Source organism: Lepisma saccharinum, chromosome 3, assembly GCF_977018435.1.
Source record: "Lepisma saccharinum chromosome 3, izLepSacc3.1, whole genome shotgun sequence".
In the NCBI taxonomy this organism is placed as follows: domain Eukaryota; kingdom Metazoa; phylum Arthropoda; class Insecta; order Zygentoma; family Lepismatidae; genus Lepisma; species Lepisma saccharinum.
Window position 1 is genome coordinate 136,770,706 of NC_139231.1, and position 18,906 is coordinate 136,789,611.

The following is an 18,906-nucleotide window of genomic DNA, read 5'->3' on the forward strand; positions in this document are numbered from 1 at the left end:
AGGTGCTTAATTATTTTAGACCCTGCTTTCATTTGCCAATGGACAGCATAGACACATTAACCTACCCCTAAACATGGAGACAAAACTACTCTTCGAAATATTGGAATTAAAAACAGGTGTTGTGGTTATAATCCAATAGAGTTCAACATAAATCAAAAACTACAATTGGGGTGTAATGGGTGACCTTCCACGCAGTACACCCAAATGTCAACCTCACTTCCACGCAGTACACCCTGGACTGCATTTTACAGACTAAAGAGGCTCTGGCGACTGGCCCTATGGCCAGTATAATTTTGTATGTGTTGTCCTGTTTTTTGTCCTTGTGTGTGCTGAGTGCCTTTTTACAGCCTCAGCTTTTAACGAAATCAGAAAATTTTATTGTTTTAGTGACACGACACTGAGTTTATTCTATATTAGTTAAGGTAAGGGGCTGGACCCTGTATAATGTGATGGGTGCAAAATAGCCTAAGTGCTGATGTACCCAAAATTTAAAATTCAAATTAAAAAAAAATAATTGAAATTTTAGTATGTAATTAACCTTAGACACCACCATATGTGTGGCTTTTGACTGTGTGAATATTCTGAGCAAATGATACATTATAAATATTTTCAGCATAATGAAGATGAGGATGATGACGAGGAAGAGGATGACAATGATGACGATGACAGTGATAGTCACGACGATGAAGATGACGAAGAACTAGATATGGAAATGACGTACGAGCGTGACTCTCCTGTTGATGTAAGTAAATGATAATATTTGAATTTATTTTACAGCTTTTGTTATTGTATGTATTAAGAAAATAAAGTCTGTGTGAAGTGTACATTTATTGTACATTTTATATGAGAATTTTGTAATTGTTTTTAGTCTGGAATTGAAACGTGTACATTTGACACTTCCTTCTTTCTTATTTTTACTTGAAATATTCATCGTGAACAAGCAAACTTGAGTTTCTACGCTGATCTATTTTGTATCAGGAAAACATGTACAAGTCATAACTAACATTTGGTTTGTCAGTAGCAATGGCATGTCAAGGATTTTTTAAAGGAGGGGGTTACATTGACTTTTTTTAGGAATACTGAGCCGAATAGGTGATTCTGACCCACCAACCCTTTTGGGTAATGCCACTGGTCAATGAGAAACAAGCTCAAATCTAGTGAATGATAAGATTGTTCTTGTTGTACTTTCTAACCAGATCATCCTCCGAGTTCAACACTGACTGTGAATCATAGTAAGCATTTTGCTGTATTTGTGGGAAACATCTTGAGTCGAATGTGACTCCTCATCAGGGAACGGATTTATATGTAAATACATATTTATGTATGAAGCTGAAATCAGTTATATTTTGTATTATCATTGCGCGTCATGGCATGTAGACTCGAAAAATTCTGTTTTTATTTTCCATATTTGTACATATATTAGGTTTTGGCTCATATTTTAGTTATTTTTACTTATTATTTCCATATTTCAGAACATTTCTCAACATACACTCCATATTCGAGCAATAACTACATATCCTAGTGTGACCGAAAGAATTGGATGAATTTCCTGCGAATAACTGACAAAGTCCAAAGCAACGTTCAACAAACTAAAGTTTACAACCTTTTTTATTCCCTTCAAACTGAACGATGTTCTTTTCAATTTTACACCTCCCAACGGTTTGCTTTTTCTCTTGTAAAACACTTGAAATTCCTGTGTATTTACAATTGTTGTCAACAATAGAGAATGAGGGCTCAAGCATCGGCTCCTGGTTGTTACAAACGTTATTTTGGCAATGTTGGAAGAGAGCCTGAAGTCGAGCAGCCCATTGGTAACTGCACCCTCGCTACTAGGTGCGTGCCCGACAGCACTGCCAGAAGCAACGATTTTGTGGCACACGTACAGGATTCACTTCTGGTTTTTCTTCAAGACGGTCACGGTAATAGTTACTACAATGCTGAGACTGTATTTTATGTATTTTGTGAAGTGTCTTATATTATTAAAAAATATATATTTTTTTACAATTTTAAGTCCATATTTAACTCCATAGTTTGGTGAATATAACTAAATATGTATTTACATATTTAGCACATTTTTACTACATACAAATCCGATCCCTGCTCATCATGAACACTTGGTCCAGTAAAATTACTGCTTCTGTGTGGATGTGTGTTATATTATGTCTCTTTACTGCCACTCTTGGCTAATTGTAAGATTAAGTGAGAAACTGTCTGCTTGCACAATCAGTTGACCTTTTTTTTATTTTATATATATATGCTCAGATTCCCGTATAAGTTCACTTACACCCACATTTCATCAGAACACAAGTGGTTTTCTATTTACTCCCCCTTCCCACGTTACTTAAGATGAAAATAGGAATAAGTTGTTTTAGTATGTTCTAAAGTGATGTCTGCTTAAGAAGTAGCTTATCGGTATATTTGAGAAAATTTAATACAACTTTGCCAACAATATTTCCGTGACTGTGATCTATGGAAATTTCTCAACATTGTCGTTTAGTGTTGCTTTTATAAACACCCCTATGCATCTTTTAAATATCAGTTGTAACTTGAGGCACGTGAGATAACTTCTTATTTATGTACATTACTTTGTAAGAAATTTAAGAATTGTTATGTGTGAAAACTAATTTGAATTCCCTTTAAATTTTGGTGACATTGTACCACCAATACATTTGGTGTGTATTTGGTGTAGGCACAGTTTATATGTAAGTGTTTCATTCCATGAAAACTTAAACATTAGTTGGTGTTTGTACTCATTAATTAAATGTCACATGTGTTTATGTTCCATTGCATTTCTTGAAACAAGGTTCTGATGCTGTATCAGCAGTCAGTATAACTCTCTGTGAATGTTCATGTTCCGTGTCTTTATTATTGTCGCTTCATCTTTTTCTCATTATCATTAGATTATCATTAAGGCTGTACGAATACCACTTTGAATCAATACAAATAGTCTCACTAATTCGCACCGATACCTATACTTCAAAATTGTAAAAGTTGTTTAAAATATTCATTAATATTTGTGTGTGTGTATTCCATTCTAATTACATGGATCAATTTACCAAAAATTTTACTTTAAAATATTAAAGATTCACATAAGAATATTAAATTACGTGTTACGTTATAACAAAATGCAATTTTTTCACACAAAACTAGTGCAAAATTAAAGGAAACTTCGAATTTTGCTCAATTTCCAGGACAATTAGACTGCGAAAGTGCCTAATTACAGAAGCCTGCAAAATAATTATTTTGTTTTGCAGTGTAAGAGTAAATAAGTGTTCTTATCTAATGTTGGTGTGCTGAATTCAAATTTGTATACTGTTTTCTCTTATCACATAAGGATTTTTTTGGTGACATGAACTATTTATGGACTTACTGACTTTTCATTAATATTCAACATCAACCACACTGTCAAGTGCCTGAAATACTGGCAATACAGGACAAAATTTTAATAAAACAAATGTGTATCTTGAAAATAAATTGTAGAGCCTTGAAATAATTTGAAATACAACTCAGGCAAATTAAATTATCTTCTTCATCACTTTGTTTCAATTGTTCGTTGTGTTGATTTGCATTTGTGGTCTTGACGATTCTCCCTTATGAAACTCCATCAGTAGTCAGCCATCATGGAGACATCCCACCAACCCTGATCTAGCATTTCCATCTCCTTATTGTCCTGTCCTGATGGAATCTCTCTCTCCCCGTTCTTCACGTAGCGGTCCTAAGTTTACGAGGAAGTAATCAAGGTGTCAGTGCAGAAAATGCAACTTCAAACTCATGTTACAGCCGAGCGTCTGCAGCTTTTGAAGCAGGGTTTTCACAATCTCTCTGTGCCAGCCATGCCTTCCATGCTAGAAGCTCCAAGTCAATCATGGTATTTCTGAATGCAGAATCTTTTAGTCTGTGGATCTTCAAATATGCCCCTTTAATCTTTACCTGGAACAACATGAATTTTTGAACAAGGAGTCCTGCACCATGATCATGCTGTGTCTGAGATTTCGACCTGTGTATGGGACTGGTGACCACCCACCATTGTGAATAAATTGGGGAGAAACGAAGGAGTAGCATAACCCCGTCATGGAAATCTAGAACGACGACTGGGGGTTCGTCATGTTGACCACCCCATGTCACCCCAAAATTGGTTGAATTGTCTTAAACCTCGTCAGGCTTGTTGCACCACGGGTTATTATTTTTATTGGAAACAAAAACTAGTTTAGTTCAAGGCTTTGATGAGGCTTTATTATCCCTACATTAATGTGTAAATGAGGTAAATCGTTCTGTTGGTTAATTAATGGGAACTTGGCTACATTTTGTGTCCCCAGCACTATAGATCCATCACTGCATTTGAAACTCTTGTCATGAGGCAGTGTCGCTAGGTTAAGTCATGGTGAAGCCTGTAGTTCGCATATTTTCCAAGGTTTCAGAAAGCTTGGTGGTACTATAAGTCTTCCCTTTCTGGCCAATCGGAAACTGCCAAGTGTTTGTCTTTGCCTGTTCTGTCCCATTCACACATAAAGCATTATAATTTAGTGTTACCTCCTTGCGGTCCCAATAAAATCCCACAGGTGTTCAGATCTAACTTAATTTAATTCTTTTGTCAAGTGGTTTGCACATTGACGTTTGGCGTGACTCTCGCCAGTTCGATCCCCAGTAGAGGCTTCAGGAGCACATATCTTCATTTCTGGTGTCATTTAATCAATTCACAAACAAATGCATTAGAGACGCCACATTTTGAAATGTTCATGCATTTAAAATATCATTCTATTAGTGTTACAAGCAGTGCTTCTATTACTATTACCGCTACTTCATGAATAATAAAATGTGGAATTGTGCCCAAATTAGTAATATATATCTGACAAAAGAGCACTTGATTTGACTTATATCACATTAAATATTTCGTGCTACAAAATCTTTGCAGGCTTGTGTTATCATTCATCCTCATGGTCTCAATTAGCTAGAGGTGGCAGGGAAGCAATGCAAATGCAATATGCCATTTTTCCCCTGGAAAATAGAGTCCCAAGAGTTAGTGTACTTGCCTAGGTCTGTGCTGAGAGTTGGATTATTGTGGAAGATCTAAAGATTCCTTAATAACACAGTGGAGCTGGCTGTGACATGTGTAATAAATTAATTCCTTTGATAAATTGAGAGAGTGGTGGCTGGTGGTCTGTACACTTAGCCTCACCTCCACTAGGGAGCGGAATTTTAGGAGGTAAAAAACTGAACAATATTTATTTTTATGTTCTAAAAACAGTGGAAATATGTGGCTAAAAGTAAAAAATATTGCCATTCAAAATTCTGTCAAACAAATAGATACTGGTATTCAACAGTGACAGCAGAAAGTTAGTTGCTTGTTGCATTCTGTTGATTGCAATCAATAAAACACATTTTCAAATTGTCCATTAAAAATGTATGTCGATTATCTCTGAACAATGAATTGTATTCTAAAAACAATGTTTCCCCATTACACATAATAGTCAGACATGCATATTTGAAGATGAGATGAAAATGAGAGAGGAACAGTATGGATTTAGAAGAGGCACATCAACAGTAGATCCAGGCGTGGGTCCATGGCGAGAGCGATAGCCAAGCTTTTGTATACATTATTATGCCTAATACTTTTGAAGACTCTAATATTCTGCCTTTTATCATCAATTTTAACACGCTCGAGGACACATTTTTTAAAAAAAGATTCCATTAATGTCCATCAGAATTAGAACTAGTTTAAATTTGGATCCGAACCACTGTGCAATATGCCTCAAAAAGGTGATCGAACTTGAGAGAACAGATTATTCACTTTACTGCTGGTCGTATCGTTCAGTCTACCGTGCCAATGGGAGGAATTATAATAACAGCATACAATAATAACCACCTATTCTAGCGTGGATCCCTATTTTAGCAAAACAATACTCCAATCTTTTGGTTCATCTTTATAGTACTATACCTCGCTTGCATAAAACAGTGCAAGTGTAGATTAGAATTGTTTTTCGGTGAGGAACCCGACTTACTTTGCCCCTCCCAACTGTAACTTCTGGATCCACCGCTGAGTAGATCTGATATTCAACATAAGGCAATTACAGGAAAGGCACTACGAGTATGGAAATGATTTGATTATGGCATTCCTAGATATAGAAAAGGCATACGATAGCATGGACAGAACAAAGATTTGGAAGGCTCTAAGAGAGAGAGGAGTCAAGGAAGAGATAGCATGTAGAGTGCAGAGCACATACAAGGCCAACCAGAGGTGTGTGAAGACACCAGTGGGAAGAACAGAGTGGTTCAGTATAAGTAATGCACTAAAACAGGGAAGTGCTCTTTTCCCCCACTGCTCTTCATAATTACAATGGATGCAGTTAACGAAGAAGTGGGGAAGAAGATAAAGAGATGAAGGCCCTGTTGTTCGCTGATGACTTAGTAATATGGGGAAACAGGGATGAAGAAGTACAGACACAGCTTGATAGTTCGAATGAGGAAATCAGAAGAGCAGGAATAAAATTCAGTGCAGAAATGAGCAAGGTGCTAATAACAACAAGAAACGGAGCCAGAAATGAACCAAGAAAAGATGGACACTGAAGATTTGAGGGTAGTGGGGAGCTTCCAATATGTAGGAAGCATAATTGAGGGAAGGTGGAAGAATAGATGAGGAGGTATACAGAAGAGGGCAAATGGGTGGTGGACTATATGAAAGTGTTCGAAGGTTAATATGGAACAGGGATGTGCCTATGAAATGCAAGAAGGTAATATATAACAAATACTATGCACCAATAATTGCATATGGAGCAGAGTAACCTGCACATTTGGCTATTATTTTGGTGTCAGCAAATAAAACCATGTGTCCCTCTGTAATACTGTGTTCTGCAAGTCCTGATTTTTCAGGTTGGAAAAATCTGATGTTCGTTGCGTTGTTGTTCAATGATTCATCCTGTTTGGCCTATGTATGGTGTCCCACACTCGCAAGGAATATGGTATACTCCTGGAATCCGTAGCTTCAGGTTATCCTTGACTGAGCGGAGAAGGGCCTTGGTCTTGAGTGGTGGTCTGTGGATGGTCTTTACTCCGTGTCTTGCAAGATTTCTACTTAATTTCCCAGAAGTGTGCCCAATGAAAGGTAAAACGTTTTGTAGTGGTAAGTTCTCCTGCGTTGGTGCTAGCAGGTGGGCTGTGTGGTGAAGGGACCAAACCCCCCATCTTCGGCTGGTCCAGTTGGTGAAGAAACGACCCTTGTAAGGACCACACTGTTGTCCAGTGTTGGTTTTCACTGAGATGTCATGGCCTTCTTGATTGCCCTGTTGATGTCACTGATGTAGTATCCATTCTGTTGTAGCGTGGTCCTAAGATGGTCGAGTTCTGAATGTAGGTTATCCTCATCCGAAATGGTTACTGTTTTGTGGGCTAGTGTGTTGAGAACCGCAAGATGCTCAGCTTTGTGGTGGAAGCTATGGGCATTAATGTAGAGGTCGGTGTGCGTGGGCTTTCTGTATACACCATACCCGAGTGTTCCATCTTGTTTGCGGCAGATTAGGATGTCCAGGAAAGGGAGGCAGCCATCTTCTTCTATCTCCATGGTAAACTTGATGTTTGAATGGCTGTTGTTGAGGAATTCAAGGAAAGTATGTAATGTCTGTCATCCATGTGGCCAAACGACGAATGTGTCATTCACATATCTGTAGAAGCAGGAAGTCCTTCAGGGCTTCGTGTTCAAAATGCTGCATGTAGAAATTTGCTATGGCCGGTGGAAGTGGTGAACACAAGGCCACTTCGTCGGTTTGTTTGGTCATAATAATTCTCATTGTAAAGGAAATATGTTGAAGTGAGCATGTGGCGAAATAAGTCTACTATGGCCGGTGGAAAGTGGCTCCACAGAAGATCTAAGGTGTCTTTCACCGGAACTCTTGTGAACAAGGAAACAACGTCGAAGCTGATGAGGATGTTGTTTTCGGAAACCTTGGGATTCTTCAGTTCCTGGACGAATTCAGTTGAGTTTTTGACATGATGTGAACATTGTCCGACTAGAGGTTGAAGTAGGGATGTGAGGTATTTGGCAAGGCGGTAGGTAGGACTGGCTATAGAACTTAAAATGGGTCTCAAGGGGATCCCTGCTTTGTGTATTTATGGTAGGCCATATAATCTGGGAGGCTGGCTGCCATGGGCTTTCAGGTGTTTGCTGATGTCTTCAGTTAAGCTGGATTTCTTGACAAGGCTGTTTGTTTTCAGCTCCATTGATGCAGTGGGGTCCCTGGTTAGTTCTCTGTACGCGTGGTCACTTAGCCCACAGATCGGTAACCATTTCGGACGAGGATAACCTTCATTCAGAACTCCATTTTAGGACCACACTACAACAGAATGGATACTACATCAGTGACATTAACAGGGCAATCAAGAAGGCCATGACATCTCAGCTGAAACCAACACTGGAACAGTGTGGTCCTTACAAGGGTCGTTTCTTCACCAACTGGACCAGCCGAAGATGGGGGGTTTGGTCCCTTCACCACACAGCCCACCTGCTAGCACCAACGCAGGAGAACTTACCACTACAAAACGTTTTACCTTTCATTGGGCACACTTCTGGGAAATTAAGTAGAAATCTTGCAAGACACGGAGTAAAGACCATCCACAGACCACCACTCAAGACCAAGGCCCTTCTCCGCTCAGTCAAGGATACCCTGAAGCTACGGATTCCAGGAGTATACCGTATTCCTTGCGAGTGTGGGACACCATACATAGGCCAAACAGGATGAATCATTGAACAACAACGCAACGCACATCAGATTTTTCCAACCTGAAAAATCAGGACTTGCAGAACACAGTATTACAGAGGGACACAGGGTTTTATTTGCTGACACCAAAGTAATAGCCAAATGTTCAGGTTACTGGGACCGACGAGTAAAAGAAGCCATAGCCATATCAAGGGAAAGCACCAATCTCAACAGGGACGGGAGACTCCAGCTCAGTCATGCCTGGAACCAACTCCTAAGTAAATCACGACACCAGCCAATGAGAACACCAGGTACCAGAGAGAGCCAATAAGAAGACAGAATCCAAATTCTGCACTATAATTGTCAGATATTTAACCCCACACTGGCCTCCATTTCTATATTCCCTGATGATGAGAGCAATGTATGCGCTCGAAATGTTGGAAGGTAACTCCAATCTAACCTGTTTGGTAACCCAAGAAGACCTGTTCTAATCACGTTGCCAGGAAAGCTACAATTCCTATTTACAAACTATGCATTTTCACAAAGAATTCGGAAACCTTATTTTGTCTGAAATGTGTAAAATATGTACATTTTATGTTCCTTTCATAGAAATATTTGTTTTATGTGCTAAAGGTAAAATTATGAATATTTTTTAGAAATAAAGGCATCCATTGGTCGGCACTCCTACTGAGTATGGCTGACTTCTGAAGCAACAAGGAAAATAACTAGCCATAAATACTGTTACACACTATTTTGTGAATAAGTTTAATTTGGTTTCAGACTTTAAAATTTTCTTTTAGTATGTTACACTTACATATATTACGTACAATTAGCACCAATCAATTTTCAAAATGTACACTTTTTGCCCTCACCCAGGCTCGAAGTGTGTCTGGCCAGATATCTATTGCAGCACAGATGATGTCGATCGGATAGTCCACCACTGCTGCCATCAAAGAGGGCTTTTATCTTTCAATTATAGGTTGCCTCTTCTTGCAGACAGTCCCCTCTAACACTGGCTACAGTTTGTAGTCCAGGGTATTGAGATCAGGGCTATAAGATGGCCAATCAGCAGTGGAGATGAAATCAAGTACACTGGTCTCCAGTCACTCGCGTCATCCTTGCCTTGTGAGCTGGGGTGTAATCTTTCTGGAACCTCCAGGTTTATTGTGAAACATTGTTTGGATCAACGGCTTCATGAGAGGGTCCAGGACACTTTCCACATTCAAATTCTTTCAAATTCTTTATTTGCGTGGGCGAGGTTCAGCCTGAGGCTGTTCTGCCACCTAACCCGTGTCATCGATTACATTTAAATTTACATTTCTTATGTTATTACAGTATTAATACAGTGTACAATAAACTGTATGATTTAGTTACAAAATCTAGTTACATAAACGTTCGCATGGGTTTTTCACAAAAATGAGTCTTGGTGGAACTCTCATAGCTCACTCTCACCAAACGATGACTGAGGATGGCTGGTGGCATCTCTGAACTTTGGAAACTCTCTCACGAACTTGTCAAGAGCTTGAAGCATACACCATTTTATTTTGGTAGTTAAAACTTTCTTCAAAGATGAACACTTTCTTACCAGTGAAGAGAATCCTGCGATGCAAATTGGCACCGTACCGCTGCAGGAGTCTTCTCGATTTCAGTATCCTCTACTTCTTCAAGTGTAGCATCAGGAAATGTCCAGTATTCCACCAGTAAACTCCAAGTCCAAGGTCTTCATTAAACACCCTGGACATTGATTGTTGTGAAATGTTCAGCTTATGTGCCATTATCGCCTGCTTCCGGATGGGATTTCGGCGGACATGAGCCACCACTGCTTTAACAGTTGCCGCTGTTCATACACTGAGACATCGACCAACTCTTGCGCGATCTTTCATGCTACCAGTCTCGGTGAATATCTGGATTGTCCGATACACAAACCTTTTGCTGATCTTCAGGATTTTTAGGGGCTAGAAAATCTTAGTGGGTGACTTTCCAACCACATGCAGAGCAATTATGGCTACTCTGTTTATATATTTGCCCCACTCCGTACTAAGGACAAGAAGATAAACGCTTGCTCTTTCACACTTGAACACACAATGATCAGGAGTGAGTTTCATCGCAAGCATGGTTCATGAGCCTGACTACCATATGTACAGTCCAAGCCGAAAGTTTGTAACAGTATTTATGGCAAGACTAGGTATGCTATTAGCTAAAAATCTGCTCCCTAGTTGAAGTTGAAAAGAAATCGGTCAAAATATTTCAAAGTCAAAACACCGCCCAGGCAAAATAAAAAAAATACAGCATCAGGTCTAATATATTATCCTGTATATAATGTGCTGTTTTGCCAACACGTCATGCATGTCAAAGGGAATGTATTTTTGCTTTCTTTTTTCTCCTGAACCATGCAATTTTTAAGAGCTTCCTGAGCATAAATTATGCAATAAATGTGTCATTGCTTAATATACCTTCTGTCAAAAGAGTACTGGGAATTTGTAATTTAAAGGCCTGCGCTAATGTTTTTTTAAAAATATTTTTTTCCGTAAGTTGGTAGCACTGTACTTAATTACTATGCCAAACATGAGCACGATCTGTCAACCAGTTTGTTTACAGCAGCTGGTTGAATCAGTCCACTTAAGTAGTGCATCCGATTTTTACAATGAACGAAATTATTGAACAAAGAGTTTGCCTTAAATGTTGTGTTGCAAACGGAATTTTGTGTGCTGACTCGCTAAAAATGTTAGAAAAGACTTATGGTGAATCAGTTTTATCAAAAACACGGGCTTACGAGTGGTACAAGCGTTCAAGGAGGGCCGAGAGATCATCAAAGACACGCCTCGTTCTGGACGACCTTCGACCTCTTCAACCAATGAAAACATCGAAAAAGTGAAGGAAATTGTGCTCGATAATCGCCATTCCAGCTTAAGAGAGATAGTTAGTGACCTTAACATCTCTCACAAGTCTGTTCGTTCGATTTTGGTGGATATTTTGGGCATGAGACGCATCGCCGCACGGCTTGTTCCAAAAAAGCTGAATTTTCTTCAAAAACAGTACTGCGAGCAGGTCTCTTTAGACATGCTGGATCATGCCAATTCTGATCCCACATTCATGGAACGCATCATAACTGGTGACGAGACATGGGTCTACGAGTTTGACATGCAAACAAGTCAACAGTCATCAGAATGGAGGACAAAAGACGAGCCGAAACCGAAAAAAACCACATCATAGTCGCTCAAAAGTCAAGGTGATGCTCATTGTTATCTTCGATATTCATGGTTTGGTGCATCATGAATTCGTTCCAGAGAGACAGACGATGAATAAAGAATACTATGTGGCTGTATTGAAGCGATTGCGTGAGAAAATCCGTCAGAAACGACCAGATTTGTGGAATAACAATTCGTGAATTTTACACGACTATAATGCACCATCACATAGAGCAACAGTTGTGACCGAATTTAAGGCCAAAAACACAATAAATACCATCGATCAACCACCATATTCACCAGATCTGGCCCCATGTGACTTCTTTATGTTCCCAAAACTAAAAATGCCACTCCGGGGTACCAGTTTTGACTCTATTGAAGCCATAAAGCAAAATTCCTGGAAGGAACTGAAGGTCATACCAGAAAGCACCTATAAAAAGTGTTTCCAAGACTGGAAAAAACGCTGGCATGTGTGTGTTGCATGAAATGGGGCCTATTTTCAAGGTCATAAAATAAATATTGATGAATAAATGAAAATTGTGCGTTGTACTTAAAAATTCCCGGTACTTTTTTTGACATAATATAAATTACAAAATATCTTTGAAACATGAGGTTGTGGAGTGTAGAAAAAAAAGTAAAGTGCTCCCCTGTGCTGTGCACCATGCCAGGAAGGCGTATAGGGGTGTGGGGTTAAGGGCCCACACTTTCTTGATCACGGCCAAAGGTGGGGATGATGTGATCAGCACCATGCCCGTGGCTGTCTTTACCCTCAGAGTTTCCTCCAGGTACCACTTTATACGATGCTGGGTGGGCACCGGAGCTGCTTGAACAGGTGGAAAAAATCCAGATTCTCCCCTGCTGGGGATTAAACCTGGGTCTCTCGCATGGTAGTCAGATGCCCTAATGACTGAGCTACTGCGGATATGCAAAAGAAATTTAAAAAGTAAAAGTAAGTGACAGGCAGCTCTTGAATTTAATGGTGAGTTATTGTTTTTGGTTTAGGAAGAAAAAAAATATGAAAAACTTGGTTGCTTATTTCACAGCACATCCGTTTATGCAAGAGACATGAACTTAAGTTTATAGCACTCCATTCCCTTCTTGCACTGATTGTAGAACTCTGTAGCTACAACTCTGGTGCGTATACGTGTGCTGATTGTGTGGCCAAATGTTAAAATTCACTTATATTTTGCAACTGGCATTGTTTCACAGCTTCTATTCAAGTATTTGTAATATATTTAATTGTTTGTAGTTTAAACAATTCCATTCTTGACATCTTTCGAGGTTAGTGGTACACCTTTTGGAGCCCAAGGCCATTTTCACATGTAACCCCCTTGATGCCCAAGCAGATTTTGAGCAAAATGCAGAGTTTCAATTAAATGAGTGTAGATCGGAGGCTAATTGCCCTAGAGAGATGAGTGATATACCGTTGTACGCGGAATGAACCAGAGATTCAGACTATATAAAATTTAAGCAAATTCGGCATGTATATGGCGGTGGGGAGGGGGCTAACTCTCAAAATTCCAAAATTTCGGGGAAAAAATGGAGTTCCCCCTCTCCCACCCCAAGAAAAAATACATGACAGTGTCGACATGCACATGGAAATGATCGCTGACATGTAAGGAACACACAAATATTTGCATTATCATCATATGACCAAAGTAACGTGAGTTATACCCCCAAAAAGGAATGGTCAGCACGCCACTGGTTCAAGCTTCAAAATGCAGTGGTACCTTGAAATAGCTTTAGCTCAGAGACTATTTGCCCTGGAGATATGAACGATATACCGTTGTACGCAGAATGAAACACAGATTCAGACGATACATAATTTATGCACATTCGGCGTACATGTGGAGTTGGAAAGGGGGGAAATCCCCTGAAAAATATATTTTTTTAAAGAAAATAAGGAGTTTCTCCCCCGCCCCCGAAAAAAAGGATATGAAAAGTTCAAAATGCACATAGAAATTATCGCTGGCATGTAAGAAACAGAAAAATATTTTCATTTTTGTCATATGACCAATATTACGCGAGTTGTCCCCCTAAAACGAAAGGCTTGTATGCCACTGTCTCAAGCTTTGGAATTGAGCGAACTGCAGAGTTACATTGAAATGACTATAGCTCAGAAACTAAATGCCCTAGAGATATGAAAGATATACCGTTGTACGCAGAATGAATCACAGATTCAGACGATATATAATTTATGCACATTTGGCGTACATATGGAGGGGAAAGGGGGGAAATCCCCTGTTGCAACTTGTGGACACTTGTGCTAAAAGAACAAAGGTTTCCTTCAGCATGCTTCGAAATTCCATTCTCACAACACAGATTCAACAACCAGTCTTCCCCCTCCCCCACCCCCTGCTTGCGCCCTTACGGAAAACTTTCATTTTGACATCTGATACTGATAAACAAGTTTCCTTCGAATGCAATTAACAGACGCGAGTTAAAAAAAAAAAAAAAAAAAAAAAAAAGCATTGCTTTAGAACAACAAAGCCTGTTTTCCTTTGTCGGCAAAAAGTTGACCTTGAAAAGAGACTCAAAAGAGAAGTCCCTTTTCCCACATTTTCACCTCCATTTTCATGAAGAAAAAAAAGGTGCAAGAAACATTTCTGTTAAATACATGTGTTACGAACAATATATTAAAAAAAAATCGAAATTCTAGCCAAAAATAGAAAAGTTATAACGTAAAAACTACGACCTTGACACAGCATCTCGACCGAGACGCTTGGGACCGTGAGGGTTACATTTGGGTATCTCGATCAAGATGCTTGGGCAACTGAAGGTTAAACCTGGGTCTCTCGCATGGTAGTCAGATGCCCTAATGACTGCGGATGTGCAAAAGAAATGTAAAAAGTAAAAGTAAGTGACAGGCAGCTCTTGAATTTAATGGTGAGTTATTATTTTTGATTTAGGAAGAAAAAAAATATGAAAAACTTGGTTGCTTATTTCGCAGCACATCCGTTTATACAAGAGACATGAACTTAAGTTTATAGCACTCCATTCCCTTCTTGCACTGATTGTAGAACTCTGTAGCTACAACTATGGTGTGTATACGTTTGCTGATTGTGTGGCCAAATGTTAAAATTCACTTATATTTTGCAACTGGCATTGTTTCACAGCTTCTATTCAAGTATTTGTAATATATTTAATTGTTTGTAGTTTAAACAATTCCATTCTTGACATCTTTTGAGGTTAGTGTTATTTTCTCAAGGCTGAACTCTTCTGTAGTGCTAAACACATCCATTAATCGAGGTACATAAATTTGGTAATTATATTTCCATAGTGTCAAATTATCAGCAAATCTTTTTAATCTATTTAACAATCTCCCATGTTTAGAGCAGGCATACTATTACCACATTATGTAGGGTTCAAACAGGATGGTTAGCAACACTAGCGTGAAACAAAACTGTGGCTTCTCACACTGAATAACCATGGTAACACTGTTAAATCTTGTTTCCATGTTAATAAAACAATCAAATGCTGACAAAAACAAAATTTATTGTAGACAAAATTATACACTAAATTTTCAAAAATTATTGTGAATCTTTGTCTGAAGACCCTGTTAGAGGGTGGAAACGTTTCGTTTTAGTGTATAATTTTTTCTACAATAAATTTTGCCTTGATCAGCAATTGATTGTTTTATGAATAACCATGTTCAATTTCGCCACTACAGTGCTTGACTCACTCTTAGGTTTCGTTGTTGCTTCTTCGTAGATGACTGCCCAGTTGGTGAATCTAAAGTTCCAAGTTTGCTTCTCAGTGATTGTAACCGATCAAGCTTGTCACTGTTTTTGCATGCATTATTTTGTGTATACATTACAAATAAAATAACTGATATGTTGCAAGTAGACAATTGGGTTGGAATAAAATCTGTCCTGGGGCTTAGGAGCTAAATGCAGTCAGAGCCTGGTGCTGATTACAACAAATCCACTATGGTTACAATACCCATGGGGTAGCTTTACCTTTTACAAGGACACTGTGCAGAGCTTTAAGATGATGCATTTTAAGTTCTCGATCCAGTGCCTTGGCTAATCTCTCAGCCAGATTTCACACTGAAGCAATACACAACACATGTTGCTTTGGAACGAGTCAATAAACAGCAATGTTTCGCAACGTAGCAGCATGATACTGCACAAGCAGACGCGAGGCGTTCGGTCATCTGGAGATGCAGCGATGACCAAGCAAAATAATAAAAGTATTGCATTTTATATATTTTAGAGAAGCAGTATAAATAATAAGTCAGAATACTCGCATAATTGTGCGAAATAAGCCAAGCGACAGCATGAAACAGCTCGAAATATGCAAGAGATTCGCTAATCGTAGCGCATCGAAATGATGCCCCAGTACTACCCCTTGTGCTGAACCCTCCCGCCAAGTTTCCTATTGAAGGCAATGGTCTTCGTTGGCCCAGCTCATCGCAGAATGGTGCGAATCTCTCTGGTCTCTGCTGGTGCCGAGAACAGCTGAACACTTCCGAACAGGCAGACAGGTCCAACGACCTGTACTTTGCCCCCATCCTTGAAGGTCTGGGTCATAACAGGCCCTTTTTTAAGCCCCCATCCCCATGCTTACAACCACGGCAGGGTTTGTCTCGAGTCATCAAGATTCTTCCGAGTGTCCAGTGGCATGCTCAAGGAGGGGTGGTGAGGATCATAATTCTGCTTAGGCTCAATATTCTTTGAAAGAAGAAAGAAAAGGCAGGAAAAGATGGCAAAATGAGGACTTCAGGGATGTCTACACATAAACCCCCACCTGCCCTCTTCGAAAATCCTGGGCACACCACTCGAATGTCTGCTATTTCCACTTGTTAAGAGGAAATAGCACACATTGAACGATATGAATCTGCTTTTCATTATCAAAACAACAATTGGTGGCAAACCATAAAGGTCCTTCTTACCTTTAAACGCGACAATTGAGGTGTTTGCATTTCAGTTTCCATCATATTTAATAATTCTCATCCTATGGGATATAATTATGTGTCTTTTGTAGTTGTAAGGTCTGTGGTATGAGCTTTTACATTGAATTGGCAGTGACCTTGGTGTTTGTCACAGAGAAATATTGTCCCCCTTTCCCCTCTCCCTTGAAAGATCGACCCTGATGTTTGGCAAATCTTGCGATGACTACGTAAAAATGTCACGCTTCGCCACTGTGCACAAGCCTGCGTTCGATTGGTGAAATCTTCAAGCGCCACATCTCACTTGTTGCTTCAGTGTGAAATCTCCCTTAAGTAGCTTTATTTAGTAATATTTTGCATGTTTTACAAGTTATGCCTGTCAATTCATTTTGTTTCTTGTTTCAGACATTCCACTGAAAGTGACCTTTTCGTGACAAAGCAGTTGAGAACACAAGTTTGTTTTGCTGGTCCACTATTAGTGAAGGAAACATGTTTGACTTCCCTTGAAGAGTTTTGGATGCCCTTGAGTAATTTCACTAAATATAGTGCCAGTTCCCACAGCAAACATAAATTTGATCTGTGCATCAACATTGTGTGATTTCTGTAAAAAGGACAAAAAAAAAGTTGCTCATATTTACAATAATTATGTGTGTGTGTGATATTTTACAATTGACAATGCCAGTAATGCACTGAAAACTAATGCAAGTAATTTTCATTATGCTGTAAATAAGTCAATAAATTATTTCTTTAAGAATGGTTTATTATTAGAAAACTGATTTGTAATCACATTTTGTTTCTTAAATATATATTCAAAATAAGGATAATCTTAAATTTATATTGAAAATAAAGACAATATACAGGGTGTCACATATTTTATCTACCAACTTCAAATTTCAACGGAAAGATGGTGAGTGTTTGTAGTAACATTACGAAATAAAAATATACTGATGGGCATTTAATACAGTGTATAATGTAGACAATGCAGACATCATTGCACCTTGAAAATAACATCCTGCATGGATGAACTGTTCGAGGCGATGCGGGAAGGCTTTCATGATGTGCGCACCTCAACATGTCCTGTGGAGTAGCGTATATTTTACGGAGACTTATAGTTCACAACATTACCCATGGCTCTCCACTGTCATACCTACCTCAGAATGCTGTGTGTGTCTGAAACAGGTGCATGGCTATCTTGATTGTTCTGCCGCAGTGCCCAGTGCCTGTTTGGATGAAGACTTCCACCACCGCAATCCACGTCTGCACTGGCCAACGCTCCAGGGTATACTAATTGCCTAATCTCCCAACTCTCGACTGATGTAGATATGCCACACATGCATTCTGGCAGGGTTGCCAACTCAAATTGGTAGATACAATACACACCACCCGGTATAATTCCAGCATGTAGCACATTGTAAAATGCAATGTTATGTGATAGATGTTTATGCATTAGCAACATGAAGAAAGAGACTGTGTTGAAAGAGAAACATTGTTTTTGGCTCATTCCCAAGTGTTGCGTGTCACCCGTCACTTCAGTGTGAATTCTCCCCGAGAGTAATTTGCTTTAAATGCATATCGTTGTTTATTATTTTTCTTTGCTTTTCATGCTAATTAGTTTATGTATCACATGTGTGGTATCCCACTCCACCCGCTCCTTAAGACTTTTTTAAAGTTTAGCTGAGAAACTCTACCCTCCCGCACCCTTATCCAAATTTCATGGCAGGAAGGGCACCATGACCACGTACCCATCTGATCCAATTGTAAGCACGTTTAGTCGCACTTTTGGATTGCCAGGAACCCACAACTTTGAATGTTCCCATCCCCGCCCCATTAATGCAAGACCCATCCCTGACCCTCTACGCTTAGGAGTTACGAGAAGAAAAGTGTACCCTCCCCCGCCCTTAACCAAAGATATTTCCTGGCGCAACAAGACACCGTGGTCACTACCAATCTCGACCAGCATCTCGCGCATTGCGCTCGACAGTTCTGGTTGCCAGAAACCCACATTTTTTGTCCCAATCCCAGTCCCTTAGTGCAAAACCCTTCCCTGTCCCCCTACGCTTTTGTGAAGTTTACTCCAGCAAACTACGCCCTCCCGCTCCTCCTGATGCACAAGTAGTATTTGACTAATTGTCCTTATTTA

At 39.4% G+C, this 18,906-nt stretch overlaps 1 protein-coding gene across 1 annotated transcript in view; it reads left to right on the top strand.

Annotated features, from left to right (window-relative positions):
• LOC145986024 (anaphase-promoting complex subunit 15) overlaps positions 1-17,496 on the top strand; it is a 35,878-nt gene extending 18,382 nt beyond the window's left edge. Inside the window, exons 3-4 of the mRNA XM_083120197.1 lie at positions 614-742; positions 17,172-17,496. Of these exons, the coding sequence (XP_082976323.1) occupies positions 614-742; positions 17,172-17,183 (141 nt within the window). The 3' untranslated portion in view covers positions 17,184-17,496. The remainder of the gene's footprint in view (positions 1-613; positions 743-17,171) is intronic.
• Positions 17,497-18,906: the final 1,410 nt, after the last annotated feature.